Raw genomic sequence first — 12,124 nt, 5'->3', positions numbered from 1 at the left:
TTCACCCCCGGCCCAGTGTCTTGCATCCATTGGTTGTGTTTATATGCATGCATACTAGTCCTTCGGTTGATCTCTTACCACCCCATCCCCAAACCTCCCCAGCCATTCCGCTATAGTTTGACAGTCTGTGTGATGCTTCTCTGCCTCTGTATCCATTTTTGTTAATCAGTTTCTAATGTTTTTTATTATCCATAAGTGAGTGAGGTCATGTGGTATTTTTCTTTCACTGACTGGCTTATTTCACTTAGCATAATGCTTTCCAGTTCTATCCATGCTGTTGCAAATGGTAAGAATTCCTTCTTTTTTAATATCAGTGTAGTATTCCATTGTATAGATGTACCACTGTTTTCTAATCCACTCATCTGCTGATGGGCACTTAGGCTGTTTCCAAATCTTAGCTATTGTAAATTGTGCTGCTATGAACATAGGGGTGCATATATCCTTTCTGATTGGTGTTTCTGTTTTTTAAGGGGTATAGTCCTAGAAGTGGTATTACTGGATTAAATGGCAATGTCATTTCTTAATTTATTCTATCACAGTGGTCTCTTATCAAGTCTCTCCATCTCCTGGTTTGTTTGACCTGCTCTATTGCCACTTCTCACTGGTGAAGAGCTATCTTTCCAAAACATCTTCTTCTCTTTCCCAGGACCTTCTGTTGGATACCCATTGCCTACACACAGTGATTCTCAGACTTGGATGTGCACAAGAATCACTGAAGGAACTTTTTTTTTTTTTTTTTAAACAAAACACAGATTCCTCCAGAACCAAAATTTCCAGAAGTGGGGCGAGGACAATCTGTAATGTTTACAAGTTCTCCAGATGGCTCTTTCCTGTCAGCCTGGTTCTAATTGGGGGACCAGGATTTTTGGAACTGCAAGGTAAAGTCAAATGTAGCTCACAGTCACTCACATATTCACATAGACTCTTCCCTTGTATACACTCTACACCACAGCACATTTGGAACCCATTTCTGAAAACCCCAGGTTTCCTTTTAACCCTCTGTCATACATTATGCTTCCCAGAGGTGCTTTCACCTCCCTTTCCTCTCTGAAAGCATTCCCTGAGCCTTGGAAGCCTTCCTGGATCTCTCAGCCAAGTGAGCTATGGGTCCCCCTTTGCTCCTAAAAGCCTGTACAAATCCCTCCTCGTGGTGAACTTTAATTTTTACTTCTCTGTTTCCCTCATTGTACTTTGAGTTCTTCAAGAGACGGGGCTGCAAATGACTCATCTCTTTAATCTTAGTGTCCAGACTTGTTCCCGATTCATAACTGGCACATGGCATAAATGAATGAATGGGCAAATGAATGAGTTGAGTTCTAGTTACACCATAATAAAAATTGACTGTGTATTTTCATTACTCTTTATGAACTGAATAATTATGTAACTTCCAATAGAATACTATTAAGTGTAGCTAGCACAAGCTCATCCGCCTTTGAGATGAAATAGAAACCCAAATAAACAAATATTACTGCAAAAAATATAATGACTGCATTCCTAGTACAGGATTGAGGGGGATCATTAAGCATTTAATGCAATGTCTGGCAGATGTCCAACATTTTAATTTTTTATTTGCCTTTGTGTTCACTTATGGACTGGCAATATAAACACACACATGCACTGCATATATATATATATATATATATATATATATATATATATATATATATATATATTTTACAAAGTCAACAATATTTTTCAATATATTTTTAATTTTTCTGCTTTCACAATATTCTCTTATTTAGTGTTGGTAATTTTTTTTCTTAATGAAAAATCTCATGAATTGCCAACCATTAAGCAAGAAATTAACTTAGTTGTGTAGGTTTACCATTCAACATAAATGAAATGTTTAATGAACCTCATGTGTTCTAACTTGCCTTATATTCATTACCTCTCTTCAGGTAATAAACACTTATTTTTTTCCTCTTGTGACTACCCCTCCTGCACTCCCATCCCTGTAGTTCTTTTGGGTGGGACTGGTGGAGGTGGTGTGGGCATGACCCAGGCTTGGCCAATTGGAGTCACAGTGAAGTGCTCAGTAGGGCGCCGGATCCAAGCTAGCTAATGGAGTCACTCCCCATTTCTCTGTTGGGACCACTGAAAAGAGTGTTCTCAGCACTGGGGTTAGAACAGAAGCTATTTTTGCCACTGTGAGTACAGCTGCCTGGGAGGGAAGCAGGCACAGTGGCAAACAAAGCCAAAAGAGAAAGGCAGATTCTGGTGATATTTTTAGTCTTTGCACCCAGCTATGCCTGAACCCGATTTACCCCCTTGGAATTTACATTTGGAGATCCACTCACTTTAAAGGAAAAAGTTCCTTTTTATTCTTAAGCTGGTTTCAGTTTTCTTTCTTTCGTTTGCTACCAAAAGTTTCTTGGCCAATAAGTAAGACATTATGCCAGATTTTATAACATCATTAAGTTTTTTATATTCCACAAGAATTGTGTGAATTTTCATATAGCTTTTATCTTTTAAGACTCTCTAGAGCTATATTTCAATAGAAGCACACCAGTAATTTGTTGTGAAATCTTAAATAAGTTACTTATTTCTCTGTGCCCCAGTTTCTTCATTTGCTAAACTAGGGTGTTATGCTGAATCCTTTTGAAAAATTACTATTCTATTAAAAAATATCACACACAATGTTAGAGCAATGGACTGCTATTTAAGGATCATAATTCCCCAGGCATAGATGCAGCAATGGCACAAATATGCATCAGGCTTGTGGGGCCTAGAAGCAGGTGGAGCAGGAAGAGAAAATTTGATAAGCTTTTTTGGATAAATCAAAAATAGTAAAAAAAAATATTATTTATCATATTATCATTAGCTTCTTTTGTAACTGGGAGACTTGTTTCAGAAATGTGAAAACTGTCACAGGTTGTTGGATTTACCGAAGGGTGAAAAATAAAAGATGTGTCAGAAAAAAATGTATTCATAATTGAGTTTGTTCTCATTAAAATGGAACCAAATACACAGTTTCAGATTGAGATTAGAAGCCTGAACATTTTTCAAACATGTTTTAAGGAGGATGGTAATGCCTGAGACAGAAGTAGAAATAAACAACAACCCAATGAATATTTAAAAATCTGAGTTGCTCTAAAACTAGAACCAGTTTTAGGAAAAAACAACATGGCATGTTAAACTAAATGCAATGTATGCATTAGGCCACATTAAAATGTCAAAGAATTGAGAATGCACAACAAACAAGAAGTGCTGGCCAGGGCGTGGAGGAAGGTGAAAGATGAAACAGAGTGGGCTGGAGACCAGAGACCAGGATCAGGACACAGACAGGCTTTATTGAAAAGAAGAGTACCACTGCTTTCCAGAGGATAAAGAGTTGAGGGCAGGGTTCATGCACCTTTTAAGGGGAGGAAAGAGAAGGGTCAAGGCTTAGGACACTCAGCACATGCTGATTGGTGCTTTCATGTAAGGCCTATGATTAGGGACCTAGGAACTTAGGAATTGGGGGCTTAGGGAATTTGGCAGGTGCTGATTGGTGGTCAAGTGCTCAGGAATGTCCGGCTGCAGGTGGAGTTTATGTCATTCTCCATCCATCAGCTGGAGAAAGGGAGGATCTATCAGAAGGGGAACCCTCAGACACTGTTGATGGGAATGCAGACTGGTGCAGCTGCTGTGGAAAACAGAGTGGAGTTACCTCAAAAAATTAAAAATGAAACTGCCTTATGACCCAGTAATGTATCTGAAGAAACCCTAGGCATTAATTGAAAAGAGGATATGCACCCCTATGTTCACTGCAGCATTATTTGGAATAGCCAAGATTTGGAAGTAGCCCAAGTGCCCATCAGTAGGTGAGTGGATAAATAAGCTGTGGTAAATTTACGCAATGGAATACTAGTCATCGGTAAAAAAGAATGAAATCTTATCCTTTGCAATAACATGGATGGACCTGGAGAGCACTATGTTAAGAGAAACAAGCCAGTCAGAGAAAGATTTCACTTCTGTGTGGATTCTAATGAAAAAATAAACTTACAAAGAAAATAGAAACAGACTCATAGTTAGATAACAGAACATAGCCAGCTCTCAGAGGGGAGGGAGGTTGTAGGGCTGGGTGAAAAAGGTGAAGGTGATTAGCAGAGGGAAAGAGGACAGGGGAGGTAGGAGAGAAGAAATGGGGGAATCAATAGAGATGGAAGAAGACTTGGCTTGGGGTGGTGAATCCACAATGCAAAATGTACAGATGACGTATTGTATCCATGAAACTTCTATAATTTTATTAACCCATGCTACCCCAATAAATTATAAAAAGAATGCACTTCTTTTTATCTTTTATTTTAAAAATAATCAAAGGTACCATTTCCTATAATATATTTTTTTTAATTTATCCAACTGGCAAGCACATGTGTTTATGCATGCTTCCAGTTTGACACATAAAAATGTCACTGCAACCTACAGTGTGTTTGTTTTCCCTTTCACATCTGTTTTTTCTCTACTTTTAGATATTAATACTTACTGACCTTCTCCTAAGACAGATTGACCTTAGATTGAATTTTCCTAAAAGCTTTTTTATTTTATTTTATTATGTTGTGGCATTGGCATTGGATGTGCATTTCAGGTAACTTGGAAAGTTCTCTCCTATCCTACTAGGTTTTTTAAAATTACAAAATCAATGTAACAAGACAGAAATTTACTATCATAGTATATAACAAAAAGTGAATAATCTTCCTCTTTAATCTCATTTCTCTTAGGTTTCCCATTGTCTCATGTACAGCTGTCCATGTCATCTCTGTTTATGCCACATCCTATATAATAGAGGTAATATGCAAATTGACCCTCATGCAGTTGCACAAGATGGCCACCCCCATGTGGTCAAAGATGGCTGCCACAAGATGGCTGGCAAGGGAGGGCAGTGTGGGTGATCAGGCCTGCAAGGGAGGGCAGTTGGGGGGATCATGCTTGTAGGAGAGGGCAGTTGGGAGTGACAAGGCCTGCAAAGGAGGGCAGTTTGGGGACTGGGCCAGCAGGGGAAGGCAATTGGGGGTGACCAGGCCTGCAGGGGAGGGCAGTTGGGGGTGACTGGGCCAGCAGGGGAGGGAAGTCAGGGGCAATTAGGCTGGCAGGCGAACAGGTAGGTGTCAACCAGGCTGGCAGGGGAGTGGTTAGGGGGTGATCAGGCTGGCAGACAGAAGCAGTTAGGGACAATCAGGCAGTCAGGCAGGTAAGCGAGCAGTTGTAAGCCAGCAGTCCTGGATTGTAAGAGGGATGTCCTCCAAGGGATCCCAGTTTGGAGAGGGTATAGGCTGTGCTGAGGGACATCCCCCCACCCCCAGTGCACAAATTTTGTGCACAGAGCCTCTATTATATATATATGGCCCACCCTTCCTTCCTTTACTCCTCCCTTTTCTGTATTTTTCTGAATATTAGATCACACTACAAATAAAAGGTAATAAACTGATGGCCTACAGTCTAGATATATCCAGGAAAATGTTTTGTTTCCAAAACATTATGGAAATTTGACGTAAAAACTGGAAGACCTGGCTCCACATGCCTGCGTGATGATATATTATTGATGCTGCTCAGGCCGTCCAGTTTCCTTCACTAATCCACCTCGCTATATTACTGGTATATCACCCATAAGCATTTGCATTTATATCCTTCTGATATTACTTAGCATCTTGCTTTGGGGATGTATCATATCATGGTATTATCAATTAGAATTAGATTCAGCTGCATATAACTGGAAAAGCCAAATTACACAGGCTTAACATTAAGGGTTTATTTTTCTTTCCCGTGAAATAAGTCTGAAAGAGGGGGTTCCAGAGCTTTTATAGGTCACTTCAGGGTCATTAGGGACCCAAGTTCCTAGTTTTCTGCTCCACTTTCCTGAGGACACAGCCTCTGGTCTCAGGTGAGTTAATAATCCAGAGTGGCTGAGAAGCCACTTTATCTGTGTTTCGGGAAGGAAGGAAAGTGGAAGACACAAAACCAAAATGGCACTCATCCCGAGTCATATGTCTTAAAATATATTCTCCAGAAGTTCCACGCGACTACTTCTACTTGCATTTCATTGGCCATAACTTGATCACACAGCCATACCTGTCTGAAAAAGAGATTGAGACATGCAGTCTTTTGGTTGGGCACATATACATCTGAATAAAACTAGGTGCTAGTAGTATTAAGGAGAAAGCATAAATACCCATCTCTCTTACATATCCCTGCAAATTAAAACAGGTACGTGGAAGAGATTGCCAGGCCCCCTCAACATCCAGCCTCCCCTTCTAACTTTAAAGAAACGTGAGAGATACTTGGTCACCGAGACACTTGAAATAAAAGATGCATTTCTAATTCTTCACAATTTTAAATAATTCTTCGTGATCATAATCTTTTCTCCCTCCCACATCCAGTACTTTTATTTTTTAAGGGGTCACCCAAATGGGATTTCTAAGATTAATATATACAAATTTTAACTTTAAAAAAAATTTATCTTTATTGTTGAAAGTATTACAGACGTCCTCCTTCTTTCTCCCCCACTGACCCCCTCCCCCCAGGTCTTGACTGCATTATCGTCTGTGTCCATGGACCATGCATATAAATTCTTTGGTTAATCTCTTCTTGCCCTCCCCCAAGTACTACCCTTCCTTCTGAGATTCCTCAGTCTGTTATATGCTTCCATGCTGTCTCAGAGGGTATTAACAAATATCAATGGTTAACTTTGTAGAGGTTCTAGCAATTCACGTTCTCAGGAACAGGGTCAGTGCATGTCCATTTTCTTATCAGCATTGGGTTGTTGTTTTTTTTCTCCTTTTAAATGTTGTGAATGATGGATGGGGAAAAAAATGGTATCTGTCATTGTCTAATTTGTAGTTCACTTACTATCGAAGTAAAAATCCTCTTTTCCTATGTGAATTTTCTGTTTAAATTTCCTTTGTAGAGGTGGTGTTAGGTAGTGCTCTCTGCCAATGTTTCTGTTGGATTGTTTGCCTTTTTCTTATCATTTTAAAAACTATTAGATATATTAACCTTTGTCATGTGATGCAAATATTTTCTTTTAATCTATCATTTAAGTCTTTAGCCAATGGAAAGCTATGGGTTTCTATTTTTTAAAAAAATATATTTTTATTGATTTCAGAGAGGAAGGGAGAAGAAGAGATAGAAACATCAATGATGAAAGAGAATCATTGATAGGCTGCCTCCTGCATACCCTCCCTCCCCCGCCAACTGAGGATCAAGCCTGCAACCCAGGCATGTGCCTTGACTGGAATCGAACCCGGGATCCTTGAGTCTGCAAGTTGATGCTCTATCCACTGAGCCAAACCAGCTATGGCGTTATTTAAGAAAGTTTCCCTCACTTTGAGATTATACAAATATTTTCCTCAATTTTCTTATAAAATATTTATAGTTTTGTTTTTATTATTAGACTCATTCATTCAACTAATATTTGTTGAACACTTATTATGTGCCTGGTCCTCTTCAAATTCTAGTGGGAATATTTTCTATTTGGGAGGGATAAACAATAAACAAATGAACCAATAAATAAACCAGGCATTTCACCAGAGAATTAGACATAGTGCATGGTAGTGTGAGGCAGGCTGCTTCAGATTGGGTGGTCAGGGAAGGCAGCTTTGAGGAGGTAATATTTAAACTGACTCAGGAACCACTAATGATTAGTGGGGAAGTACAGGGAGAGGAGGCAGGTAGAAATGGCCTGGGTGTGTGAAGAAGAGCAAGAAGGCTGATGTAGCTAATGCACCAGGGAAAAGGAGGCAGGTACTAGGACATGAGGGCTTAGTGGGCTACAGCGAGGGGTATGGGTTTCATTCTACATTGAAGATTTGTAGTTCACCTGGAATTTGTTTTTACAGGTAATGTGATGTGGGGATGCAGTCTTTTATTTTCCTTTCTCAATCTTTTGAGAAATTTAAGCTTTATAACACCATGTAGGTTAGCTATTTCTGCCAATTTTTAGCTGAAGAAAGATTAAAGAACTCATACCTAACTCGTTTCTTGATTCCAAGTTCAGTGCCCTCTTTACACACTACGTTAGTTGTCTAAGACCACCCAACTTGAAAAGGGAGAAGCCAGAGTTCACAGCCACCTCCCTGACCACTAGTTACATGAACACCTTGACCATTGAGCTATCTGCCCTTCATGAATGCTCTCTGTGGGTTTGATTGGTCTGCCAATTTGCAAATAGTCATCCCTGCAACAGGTACCTAAGTTGATTTTTTTTTTTTTAATTTCAAATTTTAAAATAATGGAGATAGAGTGACATGTGAATTTCTTGGTCATTTTAAGATCCAGAGACATTTGCTAATTTGACCTTGAATATAGGAATACCCTAGGAAACCTCATGGTACCTGGTAACTAGGATATCCGTCAGAATTAAACAATGCTTGTGGCCTTACAACTGAAAGCCCAGAAAATGGGTCAGGAGCAGGTTTTGGTCTGGACTCTGGCCCCCTAGCTTCTCTAAGATATTGGGGAAAATCACTTACACGCTCTGAGCTTCTGTATCACGTAGGGTTCTTAAATTTGATGCAAGTCATGGAAACAGATGACTACTAACTTAAGTAACGGGATTTATTAGAAGGATACTGCAAGACTCACAAATGCTTCAAAGGTTCAAAACCAGGCTTGAAAGCCAACAAGAACCAAGCATCTGATTGACCTGAGCTAAAGGAATCAGGGTACTATTAGGGAGTAATGGATGCAGGACAGTCAAACAAACCCCACCCATCCACTATTGCTTTCCTTTTGGTATCCAGCAAGATAATCTTTAGGACAACTTTTAGCTCTGGCCTCTTCTGCTTCTCTGTATTTGGAGAAGGGGGAGCAGGAAGAGGACATATGCAAATAGGGTGGTCAGAAATGCTGTGGGCGGATGTTCCCCTGAAGGAGGAAGGCTGAGCCACCACAGCAGTTCAGAGGCTGACCAATTTGGCATGTAGCAAGCAGGAAGTAGAAGGGGTGTTAAGCAAATAAAGGATTTGGGTAGACAAATTATGAGGAACAAGCACAAATGACATTTCTCACAAGTGTTGGAAAATTCCAAACACTTCTAACAGTCGCAGCCTTTCCTCTGTTAAAGAGGGGCAGTCTTGACTCTGTTAAAGAGACCATGGTGGGAGGTTTCTTCATGCCTGCAAACGTAGCACCACCACGAGCTTCGCATTTGAATGCCGTGCATGAGTAAACGGTAAACAGACTTTCCAACCACAATTTGCAAACGTGCAGCCCACAGGTCAGGCCTAGCTTTGCAAAGAATTTGTTACCAATAGATAAAAATACGATTTCCAACTTTTCTTGGGGGGAAAAAAAAAAAAAAAAAAAAAGAGGTTCTGGCAACACTGGGCCTGCAGAGCAAGCTTTCCAGTCTTCTGTCAGGATGCTGGCTCTCCAGCTTGTCATACCCCTCTCATGGCCCTCCCCACTCATAAGGACGCCTGCCTGGACCCTGGGAGCATTCTAGGTTCTGACCCGAGCCATAACTACTTCCAAGACAACCCAGCAAAGGCCAGCATGTGCGCTGCCATCTTGAGGATCTACCAATGTGGGCTTCCCTCAGGGACCCGTTCAAGTCCCTAACCTCTGTCCTTGGGACTCCTTTGGCAGGACCCCTTTGCTCCCGACTTACACCCGTCATGCTAGGAACAACAATTTCCTCTACCCCAACCATGCCACATCTCCCTCTCCTGAAAGAGCCAATCTTCAGGCATCTGTTCTCATAAATCACCTTGAATACCTGATGGTGGAGAAGGCAGCAAAGAATCCCCACTTAGCATCTTCTAAAACGTAGGGGGTGGGGACACACCTATGCAACTGGAAACACTTCCCTGTCTTCTTGGAAGACAATCTCTGAGGAAAATCTCCCTCCAGGGCCATTTGTTCTTTTATTTTCTGCGAGTAGCTGTGGGTGTGCAGAGCACTAATAGATGATGATTCCCCTAAGTGAGTTTTCTCTGCACACAGCTGATCCCATCTGGGTGCTGCTCCTCATATATATTTCCATCCCTGAACTACAGCCCACAAGGTAGGGCAGGTACCATTCAGCTCACCCTCTCCTTTGTGGAATCCATTCCCTACAAAGCAGCCACAACATTTCCTTGCTTAAATCTCTTCGATGATTTCAGAGTTGCTTTGAGGCTAAACGTTAAGATGCTTAGAAACATCTACAAATCCTTGCCTTGTTTGCGTCTTCCTTATCTCTCAGACCTCACCTCCCTTTACATCTTCCCTGGCTCTCTTCAATTTGACCACTTGGGCCTTCCTTCAATTTGTGGAAGAGGCCAAGCTCTTTCCCACCACATGTCCTTGATGCTTGCTGCCCCTTTTTCCTGGAGGGCTCCCCTCTCTCCTAACACGTATTATCCTCCAGCCCTCAGCTTTTAAATCCTACTTTGGCAGAGAAGCCTTCTCTATCTTTTCCCTCCCTCCCACTCTCCCACCCACCATCCCCATTTCTCAAAGCACCATGTCTCTGCTATTATTCTCAACACAATTTGTGTGTTTCCCCACCAATCTGTAAACTCTGTGAGAGTAGAGACCTTACCATTTTGTGCCCAATGACTATTCAGGGTTAGCCCAGTGTCATCCATAATAGAATTGGTGAGCAATATATGTATATATTTATCAAATGAATGAAAAAAACCCCCATTCCATTCCCCAGGCCAGTCAACACCAGAGGTTTTCTCATGCCTGCAAATTTGGCCAGTCAACACCACACTATGTGATCTTCTGGAGTGAACTAGACAGCCTTTCTTAAGAATGATATATTTTTTTTATTACAGCCTCATATAAGCAGCTTTATCAGAAGATAAGCCTGGTGGAGAGGACAGCTATTAAACTTTTAGTTTCCCCACAGTAGACTATCAACTAGGAACTGGATAGAAAAATCACCAGGCCCCACTGCAGACCACCTAAGCAGAGAACTCCGGGGTGTGGCCCAGCATTCTGGGCTGTAACAAGCCTTCGAGGTAATCCTGATACACGCCTAAGCTTGAAAACCATCCTTCAAGGCTTTCCAGTGTTTTTTTTTTTTAAACCTTCTTTTTACATTAAAAATTTTGGTCCTTAATCCTCGGCACAGTCCTGCTCGTAGAATGGTATAATCTTAAACTCCCCCAGAGGGAAATACAAAAATGAACAAACGTGAATGAATAAAAAACCCAAAAAACTCGGCACAAAGGCAGAAGAGCCAGGATGCTGGCAAACCTTTGTTCATCCGCCCCCGGCCTGCCCACCTCCGGTCTGACACTGCTTTTTTCCACCCAGAAAAGCAGTCACTCCAGTTATAAGAATGGTTGTGTGCCGCGGACAACGTTTACAACCAGATCGTCCTCCCCGGGGCGCGGGAGACAGTGGTGGCGGCGGAGCCCGGTCCCATCCCGCCCCGGACCCGGCACAGCAGTAACTGAGACTGAAAGCACTTCCAGCTGCAGGAGCTCCGGAGGCTCCGGCCGCCTGCCCCGCCCCTCGACTCCCGGAAAACCCGCACTGGATTCCACCCACGGAGGGACGGGAGCAGCCGCCCGCAACGCCCCTCACTGCGCATGCGCCCTCGCCCCGCCCGCTCGGAGCCGGAAGCGGAGCTCGCAGCCGGCCGGCCTGGCCAGGGCGTCGGCACCGGCGGCCATCTTGGCTTCCCAGGCGAGGCGGCGAGAGGGGGAAGAAGTTGTAGGGTGGGGGCCGAGCGAGGAGGAGGAGGGGAGAGGAGGGGGAGGAGGCCGCGGTGGGGCAGGGCGGGGACTGCCTGCCCGCCTGGGTTGCGGAAGTGGTAGCCGCTGACCGAGCTCGCTGCTTTCTCGCTGCCGCTTCGGCTTCCCGGTTCCCCCCGCGGACGGAGATCCGGGCGGGCCCGGCTGCGGATGGTCAGATAGCTCCTGTCCTCCGCCGCCGACCCCTGGCCACGACCAGTACGGAGCAGACGGCGGCCGCGGCAGCAGCAGGCGAGGAGGAAGATGGCGGGACGGCTGCCGGCCTGTGTGGTGGACTGTGGCACCGGGTACGGGGGCTGGCGGGCGGGGGTGGGGAAACTGAGGCCGGGGTGGGAACATGGCGGGGAGGAGGAGGAGGAGGAGGAGGTGGGGGGATGAATGGAGCGGCCAGGTGCCGCCGCCTGCGGTGTCAGCTCCGGCCGGGTCGGGGTGCGAGGGGTGGGGCCGCCCGGCGAGAC

General features: G+C 43.4%; 1 protein-coding gene across 1 annotated transcript in view; it reads left to right on the top strand.

Annotated features, from left to right (window-relative positions):
- The first annotated feature begins 11,543 nt into the window (after nucleotides 1-11,543).
- The window catches only part of ACTR3 (actin related protein 3), a 51,793-nt gene continuing 51,212 nt past the window's right edge, over nucleotides 11,544-12,124 (top strand). Inside the window, exon 1 of the mRNA XM_084891321.1 lies at nucleotides 11,544-11,953. Coding sequence (XP_084747447.1) covers nucleotides 11,910-11,953 — 44 coding nt within the window. The 5' untranslated portion in view covers nucleotides 11,544-11,909. The remainder of the gene's footprint in view (nucleotides 11,954-12,124) is intronic.

The sequence above is a fragment of the Pipistrellus hanaki genome (genome assembly GCF_964339955.1).
Source record: "Pipistrellus hanaki genome assembly, chromosome: 8".
In the NCBI taxonomy this organism is placed as follows: domain Eukaryota; kingdom Metazoa; phylum Chordata; class Mammalia; order Chiroptera; family Vespertilionidae; genus Pipistrellus; species Pipistrellus hanaki.
This window is presented reverse-complemented; position numbering and strand designations above follow the sequence as displayed.